The sequence below is a fragment of the Lissotriton vulgaris genome, chromosome 12 (assembly GCF_964263255.1).
Source record: "Lissotriton vulgaris chromosome 12, aLisVul1.2, whole genome shotgun sequence".
NCBI classification, from domain to species: Eukaryota; Metazoa; Chordata; class Amphibia; order Caudata; family Salamandridae; genus Lissotriton; species Lissotriton vulgaris.
Window position 1 is genome coordinate 733,983,408 of NC_141700.1, and position 16,040 is coordinate 733,999,447.

Below are 16,040 nucleotides of genomic sequence, written 5' to 3' on the forward strand. Positions count from 1 at the left end.
GTTACAGGTTCAGGTGCTGCAGTACCTGTGATGCTAGCAGCCCCTACGATTATTACCTTTTGAACTTCCTGGTTGATAAATTGAAAGCTACTGATTGGATACATTCAGGTTTTATCTAGAGAATGTCTCAGGACTTCTTTTGTAAACAGTGCTCATAAACCGTATCCTTTTAAACCGGAAAAGCATGTTGTGGGTGTGTTGGCTGTACTTTGATCCCAGAAGTATTCTCACTGGAGGCGTTAATCTGAAAGGAGGCGATACGCTCTCTCGAAAGGCGGCCAGAAGAAGTATCAGTCCAAAAGAGTCCTCCGTATCTGGCTGGTTTTGGTGGTCTTGAGCCGGTCAACATGTCGTACTGCAATCTTCTCTTCCCCGGGAACCCCAGAAGAAGGCGCCAGGTTGAGAATTTATATGAGGAGCTGTGTCAGAAGGCGCCGCTGATCAACGCCCACACAGTCGACCAATTTATGGGCCATATTAAGACCTACGTGCAATATCAACTTGACTTTGTGAAGGAAAAGAAGTATAATGGGTTCCAGCAGGCCTGTGAGAGTTTACTGACACAGACAACCACAATACAGGAGAAAATGCGCACATTGGACATTGCGCTGAAGCAACGACTGCCACTAAACACATACGGGAGGGTTGAGTGCATCGCTGAGCCCAGGGTGAAGGATTCCGCAGAGATGTGCAAAAATCTGGTTTTGGGGCTCTGGATCTTCACGGTTGTGATGACGGTAGTCAGTTTGTCAGTCTTCTACTATTACACTTCCACAGTCATCCAGATTGAACCCAGGGGTTCTTTATTACTCCAGGTGTGTGCTACACCCGTCCTGATCCTCGCTGCTGTGTGCTTTGGTTTTGGTGCAGATGTGCTTCTCAGCACTCTGATTGGATCCTGGGAAAAACATCAGCTTAAGAAGAAAAGAAAATATTATGAAAACGAACTGGCTTCCCTGCCAGCAGCACCAGTGGTAACACCAAGAAAATGCCTTGCTAGGATTTGTCTTTGCTAAATTTCTCTCAAACCTCTTACTGGTCTCAGTTGCTCAGACACAGTTCTTTCCCTGCTGATATCTGCATGTTGCGGGGCTGCATTATTTACTTCTGAAGTTATAATTGGTCGTAGCCACTAGTGCTGTTTATGCCTTACCTGTGAGAGTGCTTAAGGTGTGTCTTCTTTAACTAAGAAAATTACTCAAGCGGTATTTGATAAGAGAAGCAAGAGAAGCAAAGCAGCATGGAAAACAACCTGGTGATCTGCTGGGAGAGAGGCCAATGGTCTGGAAGGGGGCCAGTTCTCCTGGACGCTGGTGCAAGCCCAGTAATCTGATGGAAGAGTTGCAGTAGGCCTGTAAGTATGCCGCGTCTGTAAGGTCACCAAAAGAGACCGCTGAGCTATTGGTAGAGCCACTAACACTAGCCAACAGTCTGGAACTCATCCCAAGCACTAGGGAAACTTGACATGCCCAAAAAAACCATAATCGGCCTGGAAGGGGGCCACCTCTGCCAGCTAACCACAGGAGCTGGCTGATCTCCTGCAAGAGACACCGATGAGCTGCCGATAGTACAGAAGGAGGCCGCCTCTTCCAGGTACTACAGGAGCCTATTTGTCTACCAGAAGAATTGCAACTGGCCTGGAAGGAAGCCAACTCTGCCCAACAATGAAAGGAGCTGAGATATCTACTGGGTGAGTGTCCAGTGATCCTAACTAGACTTCCAGATACTACAGGAGTCTACTGATCTGACACAACAGTTGTGATTGGCCTGCAAGGAGGCCAGCTTTGCACATTGTCCAGAGGATTCTGCTGATTTGCAAGTAGTAAATGGCCTGGAAGGAGATCACGCATCCCAGGTGCCCGTGTGAATATGCAGAAGCTGGCAGAGGGGATCCACCTGCCCTGACCATGGCAATAAACTTTGATGGAGCTCTTCCACAGCAGGGCTATCTGGTCGAAGTGAGAAGTTCTCTGGCAGCTTACTCTCAAGTAACGCTCACATCAGACCTGGAGCCACTACATAAATCGTGTTAAATTATCTTCTTGTCCACCAATGTCTTTTTTTTCTGCTGGCCCCTGATGCACTCGCACTTCCACCGAAGGACTCTCTGGATCCACGTATGGCCATTGCTGGTGCACAGCTCTGAATAAGGATGGGCAGACTATCACTTGTCACTCTCGCTCATGGGGAGCTGTCAAGTCTGGGTTGGACTGCTTGCCCAAATTTGATCTTTGGAAAGGGGACCTCATTCAGAACGCCTCGGCATCAGTCTTATGCGCAGTATGGTTGCCACACATGGCGACTCTGAAGGAGGGGGTCAGAGTCTCAGGAATTGTGGTCCAATCTCAGATCTCAGGGGCAGAGACAATCTTCTCAAGTTAACTAACATATCTTCAAAAACAAATAACACACCTGATATTATGCATGTTGTAGACATGTTTAATCTTCACTAGTCTAGTGGTGTATGTTTTATGGGAGCCACATCCATGTTGCATAAATAAATGTTTAGGGTTCAGGGATTGAATGTATTTAGCCACACTAAGTGATTTCTAGGGTTCTGGCATGTGGTAGTAAGAAGTATTTAGGGCTGAAGGATGAGTATTTCTTAGGTCCTAAAAAATAGTTTTTAGTGTTCAGGGAAGGGTGGTGTAAAGGGATAGTAAAGGTGTACGAAGGATCAACGAAGGGTAGTGTTTAGGGATAGTAAGGAGGTTTAGGGTTCAAGGATTGGTTGTGTTAAGGGGTACTAAGGAGTCACATCTGTAATCTGCAAGGTGGTGGTTATAATGATAATGTTTGCTGTAATATGTGGCAATATAGTCTACAGTGCACTGTTGTTCCAAGGACCATTTCAGGGTGCGATGGGCCCATTGGAGCAACGTTTCTTTCCTTTTCTGCTCCGTCACCATGTTTTTCTCTTCTTCCTCCTATTCTGGTCTCACCCGAGCAACCAGCATGAGATCAATCTTTACCTCTCCCTGTCCTCTTCATTTTTCAATTTTATGAAGCAATGAGGTAGAAGACTCATTTTTCTATATAATGGGGTAGCAGAGATGTTCATTCAAATAATGCTTAGGTCTTTTTGGCTTTTGTTGGTTCTGAGTTTGGTTCAATGATCAATAAGTGCTCTAGTCCATTGGGTACTATTGTTTACAATACCTGCATAGCGATGTGGACATAGCAGGCTGCCAGTAGGGTCTGATGGTGTGGTGGACTAATGCATCCACTGTAGAGGCCTGTGTTTGACATCATAGTCCCAGGTACAAATCCCTGCATGACCACTCAGCCTTTCATCCTTCTAAGGTCGATAACATGAGTACCATTGAGTTGCGTAACAATAAACATCTGTTATTCAGTGCCAAGATACCTACGGGTGACCGTGCGCCTCACAAATGCACGTTAAGTTATTAATGATAAGCCCACTCAAGTAGAAGTGAAACAGGCACTTGTGCCATATAAACTGTCTAGTAACAAACACCAGTTGATGGACAGAATGCAGAACAATGTCATACATTCACCCCAGTACAGAGATCTCAGACGTGAGTCCCATGCTCTCCACACCACTGGAGTCAAGCTATCCTGGCTGAAGACGGCTGATAGCCAGAAACCGGTCCTTGGATGCTTGATTCCGGTCTGGGAAAGACATGGCTTGGCAGTTCGGGCTGGACTGTTCCCATGAGGCACAGGGTCAAGGCTGATTTGCATATGGCCATGTCTGAACTGGGGTGGTGTAGAGTGCAAAAAACGATGGATTTAAGGCCAGATCTCTGTACTGGGGTGAATGTATGACATTGTTCTGCATTCTGTCCATCAACTGTTGTTTTGCATTAGTAACAAACACCAACATGCAACAGGTGGGTCGAGCACATGCAGAATGGACACTGGGGCCTTAGATTCGGGTACAAGGGTTGGTGTTACACAGCACCGTGCCAATCTGTTCACAATTACAATGCACTAGTAGGCACTTGAGCGGATTAGGGATATTTTTGCAACTATAAACCTCATTGGATGAGAAAGAACTGGGCACTTGCCTTTCGCTTCACAGTGAGAAACACAACATACGGGAACACAGGCAGTGCCGTAATTATAACAACCACAGTGGTTACATGGTCCGACCCGAGCGTGGTACACTGTGCTTGTGTTTAACGGACACTAGAGCCATTGAATAACTGGGTATTTTTAGCACACATGACTCACCAGTGATAAACCTGGTTATTTTTATACTACATGTCCCAGCATGCAATGTGATGGCGTGTTAATGCAAACACCAGTTCAAAGCTGAGAAGACAAATGACACAAGTGTTGATTTGCGGGCAGGGACCGTAAAAGTTCAATTGTTAACTTGTATCACATTCATCAGGTTATGAGTAACTGTTGCAACTTAAGAGTTTGAGCGCCATACAACCTATCCGTCAAAGAGAATTGCTACAATTATGTACTGATATGGTAAACAGACTTGTTGTACATAAAAATAAACTATGGACATTGCATTTTGAACCCGTGATCAAGGTCCTAGTGATTGAAAACGCATCAGGTGTTTTAATTTTTGTGCCGACTTTTGCTTGTGAAATAAATATGGTAAACTGACAGCTGATCTTGAGTTCCGGGAAGATATTGGAACATAATTCGCAAGCCCTGAAGAGGACAGGCAACACGTTTGACCTTTCGGCTTGATCACGTTTTCAAACGAAACGTGATGAAGCCGAAAGGTGAAAAGTGTTGTTTCCTGCCAATAAAACATTTTTGCACGAGCAACTTGAGGTGCCCGAGTACGTCTGTTGAAAAAACGCTGCTGTAGATATATATAATATGTTGGTGAACGGTGATTTATAATGTTTTTATTGTTGTAGTTGTAGAAGTGTTTCTGGGTTATATAAAATAATTATTTTACTCATATTGTTATGTATTTAGGGTATATGGAGTTACAATTAATATACACCACCTTACATGCAAATAAAAGCATTCTCTACATAAGGAACCATGAAGGCAATCCTGTTGTACTTACCTTGAAGTAACAATTCTGATGTAACCAGTGATATTCTTTTCTAGGGCCATTTCAAAGTCCTTTACATCCCAGTATGGAGTACCTCAGGGCTCTATTTTGAGCCCTCTCTTCTTTAACATTTATGTGCAGCCCTTAGCAGTGATCGCTGAAGCGGCAGGACTTACACTGTTTTCATACGCCGATGATACTCAAATCATCTTTTCTTTGTCGGCTGATAGGAAACAGGACCCGTCTACTCTGCAATTGGGCTTGAGTAACATCGCAGAGTGGATGCAGCAATTTGCTCAAGTTAAACGGGGATAAGACGGAAGTGCTTATCTTTGGAAAAAAATTCTGAACATTGGGGCCCTCAACATTGGCCTGACGAAATGGGGCCCTTGCCCAAGCCCTCCTCTCAGGTACGCAATCTAGGCGTTAATATTGACAATAAATTGTCAATGAAACAACACGCAGTACAAATTGCAGCCACCTGTTTTACCATCTTAAAATGGCTAAGAAAAATAATCTGGATGCTCCTTATGGACACCAAAAAGAAGGTGGTCCAGGCACTTGTAACATCTCGCCTGGATTACGGCAACGTCCTTATTTTGGGGCCTAACAGAGATGTACTTCGCAAGCTTCAGGTGATGCAAAATTCTGCAGCCCGATTGCTCTGTGGACTTCCCAGAATGTCCAACACGGGTAACGCTCTGAGAGAACTACATTGGCTTAAAGTAGAACATCGTATAAAATTTAAGGCCCTGTGTTACATGTTCAGGATTAAGATTGGTTCTGCTCCTAAATACTTACAAGATCTGGTATGCCCTTACCATTCCTCTCGACTTCTTCGCTCTTCTGCGGATGAGCTTTTTATGATTCCTAGGATTAAGCTGTCGAGAGTGGGTGGTCGTTCCTTCTCTCTACTGGGACCCACTGTGTGGAATTCCTTGCCTGCTGTAATGAGGAGGGAGAAGCTGCTTCCCAACTTTCGTAAACAATTTAAAACTTGTTTTTTAATCAATATTGCTAATGCTAGATCACAGTTGTGCTTCTGTTGGCTTGTGCTGGGAAACCCTTGTTGGGTAGCTGTGCGCATTATAAAAATAAATTAACATTACATAACATAACATATTCATTACAGAGCTGAGCGTGGTACAGTATGCTTATGTTTAACGGAGACTGGAGCCATTGAATAACTGGGTATTTTTAGCACACATGACTCACCAGTGATAAACGGGGTTATTTTTATACTACATGTCCCAGCATTCAATGTGATGGTGTGTTAATGCAAACGCAGGTTCAAAGATGAGAAGACAAATTAAATAAGTGTTGATTTGCGAGCAGGGATTATTTTTATTGTATATATCTTTTATGATCGGCCTTCGGGAGATCAAATAAAGACGAATACGAACCTGTACTCAACCCTTGGCTAGATTGAACAGAGCAGTCAGGCTTACCTAAGAGGCAATGTGTAAAGTATTTGTGCAACACTTCAAACAGCAAGAGAGTGTAAACACTCCACAAAAGGATCCCACACCAGTTTGGAAAAATAGAGTACATTTTTATAAATAAATAATGACCAAATCAACAAAAATCCAATCAATAGAACTAGAGATATGCAGGTTTTAATATTTCAGGTAAAATAGCATCAAAAGTCACTAAGCCCAAACCGTGGATACCTGGTCGCGCCAGACTGGGACAAAGTCACTATTTCAGGCAACCACAATGGAGCGTGGACCGGCTACAGGGAACCTGTTAGGCCTACTGAACAAAGTACCTTAAAACCTGGTTTGCATAGCATTGTGTGTTTCTGAGTCAAAGATGCCTCGCCCAGCTGAAGGAATGGGTCGGTTCTGAGGTGCAGCAAGGCTGCGGTGCAAGGTCCTGCATGGTCGTTGATGATCCCATTGATGAGGGCTTGCATGCAAATTCCATCTTCAAGGAAGCGTTGCACAGTCTGGCAATGCATCGGTTCGGAGGAGCTAGGAGGCTGTGATGCTCCGCTCGGCATTGTATTCGATGCTGCCGTCAATGAGGGATGAAAAGTCCAGCACCAAGAATGCATCGCACATTGGCAGTTCTGATGCGTCAATGGGCTGAGACACAATGCAGCTCTTTGTCGTGGTACTGATCCAAGCAGCAGTGGCAAACATCGGTTCTGCTCAGACTTGCGCTTAGAAGCAGCGTATAGATGCAGCCATTCCACTGGATTCACAAAACCTGGCAGAGTACCTTAGGCCCATTTAGAAGGGTCCTGGACTGGAGTGGCACACTTGGCAAGGTAGACTCACAAATGGCACCGTCCAGGCGCTGAGCTCAAGATTAGTGGAGCCTTCTGTCCCAGATGCCCAATTCAGGAGGACCACCAAGTAGCCCTTTCAGTCACTTTGGGGTCCCGGATTCAATAGATGCAGATCCAGTCCTTCTCACTCAGGCAAGATGCCAGGAGTCCTTCTTCCTGGCAGAGTATCCACAGTGACAGAAGTGTACTGAAAAGCTGGTGGCTGAGGTCCATTAATTAAATCAGGCTGGGCCTTTAAAGTGGGGAGGAGCTTCTGGAGGTTTCCGTTTGAAGTCCCCAAGCATCCTGCCTTCCCCGCCCTGGCTCCAGACTAACTACTTGGGGTAAGCAGCCCTTTGTGTGGAGTCAGGACATGGCCTATTCAAGTGAAACTAGGGCTGGGTCCTATTGTGTGTGGTTGTCTAGGAGGAACACACAAAGCCCACCAGTCAGCTACACCCAGTCATGTGACTAACAGAAATGTTACAGACAATTATTAGCTAGGCAGGAGAAATATGCCAACTTTCAAAAAGTGGTATTTTCGAAATTGTACGCTAAAATCTGAGTTCCTCATAAGTCAGGATTTTTCAATACAGTTCCAAAGCCACCAAACACAAATTGGTAACCTGCGCCCATTTGGAAACTACAGCTTATTAAATGTAATAAAATAACACCAATGCTATCCTGTGGAAGAGGTATGCCTTGCAGTAGCGAAAAATGAATTTAAATATTTTTGACTACTAGGACATGTAAACACTGCACCCTGCCCTCCGGGCCAATCAAGGTCTACCCTGATCATGGCTTATATATAATAAACAGGAAGGTTTGGGCCTGCAAAAAGGTTTATTTTGCCAGGTTCAAATGGCAGTTTAAATGAGCATACACATTCTGCGATGACAGACTTTAGACATGTTCAGAGGGCTACTTAATTTGGTGTCACAATCAGTGCTGTCGGCCTACGAGTAGCATTTTATTTACAGATCTTGGGCAAAGGTAGTACCACTTTACTAGGGACTTAAAAGGATGTTAAATATACCAACTGGTGTTAAGCCAATGTGACCATGTTTCAAGGAGTGAGCCCATGCACTTTAGCACTGGTTAGCAGAGGTAAAGTGCTCAGAGTTCATGGAGGAGGAAAGAAAAATGTTTGAGGGAAGACCACCCGACGACTGGTAGATCTATCAGAGCTTGTCACTTCATAAGTACTCAAGAGGTAAACTAGAGTAGATGTTTGATGGCAGAAGGGGAAGATGTTTCAGCAAGCTACCATTTGGGGTGATGTTTGATGTTTCCAAACCAAGACATATGTAATCTTTATTAGAATGTCAGATGCACATTCTGAGTTATTATTAGGATGCACTTACTATTACAAGGATCACCACACATAAAAAGAAGTAACCCACTGAGGTGTCAACATAAAAAACAAAGCTATCACACAAGAATACATACGTTCATATTATACATTGTACCTTGCAACAGGCATATTAACCCCTTAATGCGATTTAAAAATGTATATATAATGTATATTTTAAACGAAAAATACAATGAATACACAATAATGAATTTGGGTCACAATTCGGTGTACAACGCAGCATACTTATCTTGGTGTAAACAGCTTGCAGGGGGTCATGCCCTGCACTGGTATTGTTGGAGCAAGACCTGGTGAGAAGTCTATGCTATTTTATAAATAATGAAATCTGTAACTAGAGTGGACACAGATCTGTTCAGCAGGCGCATTAACCTTCATAGATATCTCAACAATGCTATACTTGGGAATCTGCTTACACAGTGATCTCCACAGCAAATGCCTTATTGTGAGGTAATATAGAATGTAGACTACTTTTGACCAAAAACGTACTCAAGTACACATCTATACTACTATTATAAAGAGAGAACTTGCACCTTTTGGCCAGGTAAACTCGGGAACCACAGCGCCAATCCACACACCCGATACATTTTTGTAATCTTCAGGGTGTGCAGATGGACATAGACTATATAAAGTAAAAAAATATGTTATATTTAAAAAAAATTACATTAAAAAAAAAGTAGTCCCTGAGAAGAAGCGCCGGCCGTGACCTGCGTGCTGACTTCAGTAAGCGCCGGCCGTGACCTGCATGCTGACGTCAGGACATGGCGCGGGGGAGGAGCGGTGGCGAGCGGCCGGTGAGGAGCAGCGGACCGGGCGGACATGGTTATTGATTAGGGCTTCATGTCGTAGTAAGTTCATCTTGCGTTACAGGTTTTAAAACTGGAAATGTCCAAAGACTGTTGGCAGGTTTGCGCTCCGTAGTGAATCGGCCTTTCAGCCTTTTGTCCTGTGTTACATAGGGAACAGGGATTGAGGCGCACAGGGACGATGCATTCATTCCGTGTGCACAGGAGCACACAAAGCTAGCTGTTAGACTAGAGTCTTGATTGTACACACCGAGAACACTGTTACCAACACACGTACCAGTAATGCAGCGTCACTCATCTTCTGGCCTCTTTCCTGATTTCGTCTTATCTTATTGCCTTGTCTAAGGTTCTTACACGTGTAGATTAACAGTGACAATTGCTGCCCTTTCTCGCAGTTTACGAAAAGAGCTGAATTAACAGGCAAACCCTGTCTGCTTCTGATATTTATGTGGAACTAGACGGCCATCTACTGGCTAAAACCAGAACACTCTGAACATTTGTTTTCGTACAGGTACTGGAAGTAAATTAATGGTACAGCACTTACGAATTGAATGCTTTCTTAGCGAATGACTCTAAATACAAGTAATCCAATTACTTTTCGTTTCTGATGACCGAGCTAAGCACCTCTTCGAGTATTCATTTATCATCTTAATGTATATGCTGATGGTACAACACCCCACTATATGAATGAGCCGATGACTCCCTCTCTCATAGGGTTATGACTTATGAGGGGAGCGTGTGTGCCACACCGCTGGTTGTTGGTGCTCGTGTCCACAGCTGGTTGTTGGTGCTCGTGTCAACAGCTGGTTGTTGGTCATTCGAAGACCTCTGGCGTGTTCTTCGAGGCTCGCATCTGAGCAAAGCTATGTCAGCGGTATCGAAAGCTGCCTGTCCGCCTTACATCCAGAGTGCACGATGCCGCTGGATGCCCCTGCAATAACCCTCCACCAGCCATATGTTTGAGACACTTCACATCCGATTTGTGGAACCGCCGCACTGGAGCACTGCAGCAGAACACACATACTCAGGGCCGAGGCCGGACAGGGGCACTGTGGGCAACTGACCAGCAACCAAAATGCCCCCTTCCCGTGGTCTAGGGTGGCCAGCTGCCGCTCACGTGTCAGGTTTATCCTGCAGCAGTTATTCCTGCCCCCACCCCGTCTCACCAGCCTAAATCCCCTAAAAAGATGAGAAACCCTTTCTCTTTCAGCCCTTTATTCCGTGACAAATTAGAAATTCTCCTTAGAGGGAATTGGCTAAATAACTTTATTGAGCAATACACAGGGGGAACAATTGACGCTCCTTTCAACAGTGCAGTGTTTGAGACTCTGTAGTTACATTGTATAAACAATATTGTCATTTTCATATTAGAGTTATAGAGAATTTCTAATTTGTCACAAATTAATTTAACAAATTAAGTTAATGCACAATCAGGTGCTAAACTAATGTTTTGTGCAAATATGTTGAAAACATTTAATTAAGTATAATGCATTGGCTAATCAGTCATATGCTTGTCTTAAAAAAAACAGTCATTTTGTCTTTTTTCACTGTCTAATATTCACGTGGTGTAAATTTTATTTAAATGAGAATGGAACAACGGTCCCTTTACTCGTGACCAAGGAGCCAGGAGTTCTGAAACTCGTAGTGTTGTTGCTGCAGTAAATCACACTGTTAAGCAAATGAGCCACGATATATATATATATATATATACGATATATATATATATATCTATACTACTATTATAAAGAGAGAACTTGCACCTTTTGGCAAGGTAAACTCGGGAACCACAGCGCCAATCCACACACCCAATACATTGTTGTAATCCTCAGGGTGTGTAGATGGACATAGGCTCCATAAAATAAAATTAAAACGTAAATAAAAAAATTAAAATTTAAAAACAAAGTAGTCCCTTGCAACTAGCGCCGGCCGCGACGTCTGCGTGAGGGGAGGAGCGGCCGGCGTTCACCAGAACCAGGAAGAGCAGCGCGACGTCTGAGTGAGGGGAGGAGCGGCGAGAAGCAGAACCAGGAAGAGCCGGAGGACAACAGCGCCGGTATGAGAGAACCGGAGGAGCAGTGGCAGCGCGGGGAGGAGCCGGCGGGAAGCGGAGAAGCAGTGAGAGGTACGTTGCGGGGGCGGAGGGAGGGAGTCGGCGGCTGCACCGCCGTGTTGCTGAAGCCTGGGCGGGAGGCGGGGGGCGGGAGGGAGTCGGCGGGTGCACCGCCGTGTTGCTGAAGTCCAGGGCGGGAGGCGGGGGCGGGGGGGGGGAGTTCTGCCCTGGGATAATGCAGCCCCCTTCTGCCCCAGGCAACGCTGGGGCGGGCTGCTAGTTTACTGTAAACTGTCAATTTCTTTGGGGTATACCGCCACAATATCGATTTTTAAACATCAAAGTATATTTCTATCGAGTTTTAAATATCGTAGGGACAGAATATCGACATCAAGAATATCGACAACCAGAATATCGAAACTGAAAGTAAAAAATATTGATGTTGCAAATATCGATGTTAGTTATGTCGATAATTAATTTATTGATGTTAATAATATCGATATTTTTATTAGTGTTATGTATTTTAGTATGTATTTTATATGTATGTGTTCTATATTTTTTTAAGTATTGTACTGTTTTGTTAAATAAATGTATATATTTTTTAGAAATTAGTAATTATTTTGAAAGTAAATTATGCATTTTAGTGCTGTAGCAGGTTGTGGGTTTATAGGGGAATAGGGTGGGAAGTAATTTAATTATAGTAAATTAATTAATAATTGTTAGGAATTAATAATTAATTGTAATTACATTTTGTGTTTTAGTTCTGTAGCGGGTTGTGGGTTTATAGGGGAATAGGGTGGGAAGTAATTTAATTTTAATTAAGTGATTATTAATGTTTTATTACTGGTATTCATAATTATGGTGTTAATTAATTATTAATTGGTCATTAATTATTATTCATGGATACTTATGTTATTTGTATTAATTTAATATTGGAGTGGGTTGTGGGTTTATAGGGGAATAGGGTGGAAAGTAATTTATTTGTAATAAAGTACTTAACAAAAACATGGGTTATTGATAATTGTTTTATTAATTATTAATTTGTTATTAGGTTTAATTAAATATTATTTATTTGTATTGATAATCAATTGTTGTTAGTTATTATTTTTTATTAAATATTATGTGTTGGTATTGATAATTAATGTATTGTTAATTAAATATTAATAGCAAATTCATGTTTATTAATTGAAAATTAAATTAATGGTGTGAAATTTTATGTGGACTGTGTTGTGTGTTTATTGGGGAATAAGGTGGGAAGTTTTTCATATTATTAAAGTAATTATTCATTTTAATATATTTGTAGTTTTTATTTCATTTATTGTTAATTTATTAATAAACATTATTTTTAGTACAATATTTATTTGATTTATAAGTATGTTATTTTCCCTCCTGTTGCTCTCTTCGGAGTGGGAATAGTAATTTTTACCCCTAAGCTATCCAAGGCTTTCAATACTGTTGCCCTCTCTGGAGTGGGAATAGTAACTTTTACCCCTACACTATCCAACGCTTTCCCTACTGTTGCCCTCTCTGGAGTGGGAATAGTAATTTTGACCCCTGTGCCATCCAAGCTCTTTCCCTACTGTTGCACTCACTGGAGTGGGAATGGTAATGTTTACCCCTACGCTATCCAGCACTTTCCCAACTGTTGCACTCACTGGAGTGGGAACAGTCATTTTTACCCTTACGCTATCCAGCGCTTTACCTACTGTTGCACTCTCTGGAGTGGGAATAGTCATGTTTACCCCTACGCTATCAAGTGCTTTCCCTAATGTTGCACTTTCTGGAGTGGGAATTATCATTTTTATATATGATCAAGAGAGGACTAGCCTAATTGTATGTGATATAGGACTCAGGACTGTATGAGAAAGGAAAAGTAACCGTTTGGTTTCCTTATGAAGCCCTTACTCACCAACCTAGTTGGTGGCTAGCTTCATCATTGGGCCCACCCAGTGACACTGAATGTGTCCCGGGTGTGCTTCAAAGCCTTTGGTACAGAGGAGCGAGTATTTTACTGAGTGTGCAGTGAAGGTGATGTGAAAGTGAAAGGTTAAAAGCTATTCAGTGGTCCCATTACCCATGGGGTTGTCTTTAATATCTGGGCCTCTGATAGCAGTAAAAGCAAGGCAATGGATGTAGGTGGAGTAATAGTTTGGGATTCCTGCATCCGGTGGGTGGTCTACATGTTTCAGCCAGATACTGGCTTTCCTCAGGACCGTAAACTGTGTGAAGGTGAGATCTACAATTACAGTGAGTGTGTGATCTAAAATGTGTTGCATGCCCTAAGGTGCCATACGAGTGGGACGGGGATTCCCTCTCCAAACATTACTGGACATACAACATTGATGACAAACAGACATACAATAAAGAGTCTTAGTATGATTTGGTTAAAATCATAATCACATCAGTACATATTTGCCGGTAGATACGAGCTAGATGGACGGAAAAAAATTGTCAAAAGGTGAAACCGTAGTGGTTATGCGGTTTAGTGAAATTACCGATATATGCGAAGGAACATGTGCTGGGCTATGTCAGGTAGGCCCACACACATGTAAAAAGTGGACACACTCAATTGGTGTCCTTACGCTTGCGATTTGTAGCAAATGCCCCTATAGATGTTTCCGGCAGCGGTAGTGACCCTGTAATGAAAAGGCAAGTGGCGCATGGGCCATTAAAACCTGTGAGGAAAGAGATTCTTACCCAATAGTCGATAAGTCCTAGTGGTCTACTCACAACTTGGTTGATCAGGGCCCTTTTGAAGCCTGTTCTGCTGCGGAAGAACTACGTAGGAACTGGTCCTCTGTAATGCCGGCGCATAAGTATCCAGTTTGGCGTGGTCAGGTGTTTCTCATGGTTCCAGGGTGAGCGAGTAGCGTCTCTGGAATGACAACATAGAAAAAAGACTGCACGCATTAGGGCGCAAGGCATACGTTGTCATGGTGATCTAGCATGCACTCGTGAATGTGTGGAAGGTACTAGGAATGACAGAGAAAGTTGAGATGAAAATGCGGAGCCCGCTTTGGTGCAATGTGCTGGGGGACTCATGTGCAGATCGGCTAGTGTGAAAAGTCTGACTCCATGAGCCAAGAGAATACGATTAGTATTAGCCTTAAATATGGATTGACGTCTAAACCAAGACGCAAGATGTCAAGAGCGTACTTGGGTGCGGTAGACAGGGTGACTCATTTGTATGTGTATAATGTCTGACTCCATGAACCCGGGAGATAATAGACAGGGTTACACGTGGTATGTGGTTGGCTGCGTGGTCTGCAATTAGTCATGGCTCTCATATTAGCCATGGGATTGGGTTAAACAGACCATGTATAAAGACACTGTGATATGTGGTTTTACTGAATTGTGTATAGATTTCAGATATTCAGGCCCTGGTGTTGAGTGGATATGCGGTAGATCCACCGTTGTTCTTTTGTTAGTATAGTTTTTTCATTGTCCCGTTGGTTGTAATCGTATTGTTCGATTACCGTCCATGTCATGTCATTTGGGGTGTGGCCCAGTTGGAGGTAGTGATCCGTGAGGCGGCTGATATTCTTTTTGCATCTTATTGTACTGCGATGCTCCACTATTCTGGTTCTGACTTACGCGTTGTCATGCCTATGTAGCAAAGGCCGCATGGGCATGTGATGAGATAAACAACATTGGTCGATTTATAATTTGTGTTTTGTAGTTGTGTCCAGGTCTTTCCGGGTTCCAAGTTAAGTGTTTTGGAATGGTAAGTTAGGTGGTACACACTACAGTCCTTGCAGGGGTAGTGTCCTGTTACATTAGGGAGTCCCCAGGTGTTCAGGATGGTGTTTGTGACTGGTTTTTGCATTGTCTTGGTCGTGTAGACACCAATTGGTCGTTGAGATTGCTTGCCAGTTTGTAGGCAAAGAGGGGTTCTTCCCTTTGGTTGGAGCCTGAATTTATGATGCCCCAGTGTTTTCGGATTATGCTGGAAACCTTGTTGGAGGCCATGTTGTATGTGGTGGCGCATGTCATCGGTGGGTTCTGAGGTTTTTTATTGACAGTTTCAAGTAGAGCCTCTCTGTTCTGGTTGCGTGCCCTTTTCTTGGTTTTCTCAATGATTTTACGGGGATAGCCACGTTCCTGTAGTTTGGAAGCAAGAGCTGCAGACTGTTTTTTGTAATCAGTGAGTTGGCTACAGTTCCTGCGTAACACAGACGTTGAAGCACACCCGTGACACATTCTGTGTCACTGGGTGGGCCCAATAATGAAGCATGCCACCAACTAGGTTGGTGGGTAAGGGCTTTATAAGGAAACCAAACAGTTTATTTTCCGTTCTCATACAGTCCTGAGCTCTATATCACATATAATTAGGCTAGTCCTCTCTTGATTATAAGGAAGGGTGATGGCTGTGAGCCCTCCGGGATGATCAGATAGATTTGTTCCACAAGGATACAGTCTTGTGTTTCCCGTTAGCATTCAGAGGTATAAAGTGAGCTGGTTGAACTAAATCAAGGCTGATCTGCTCAATGAGTGCTCAGAAGAGGAAATGTGGTACCACAGAGCCATTTTTTTGATAGGATTCCCTGGTC

The 16,040-nt window shown here is 43.4% G+C and overlaps 1 protein-coding gene across 1 annotated transcript; it reads left to right on the forward strand.

Annotated features, from left to right (window-relative positions):
* Positions 1-347: 347 nt before the first annotated feature.
* LOC147678435 (single-pass membrane and coiled-coil domain-containing protein 3-like) lies at positions 348-1,016 on the forward strand. Its single transcript, XM_086945627.1, has one exon. It carries the CDS (start codon positions 348-350, stop codon positions 1,014-1,016), a length of 669 nt encoding a protein of 222 aa, XP_086801753.1.
* The last annotated feature ends 15,024 nt before the right edge of the window (positions 1,017-16,040 follow it).

Bases quoted from the DNA above. Each gene is read 5' to 3' on its own strand.
- LOC147678435 (XM_086945627.1), top strand. From the start codon at position 348: ATGTCGTACTGCAATCTTCTCTTCCCCGGGAACCCCAGAAGAAGGCGC.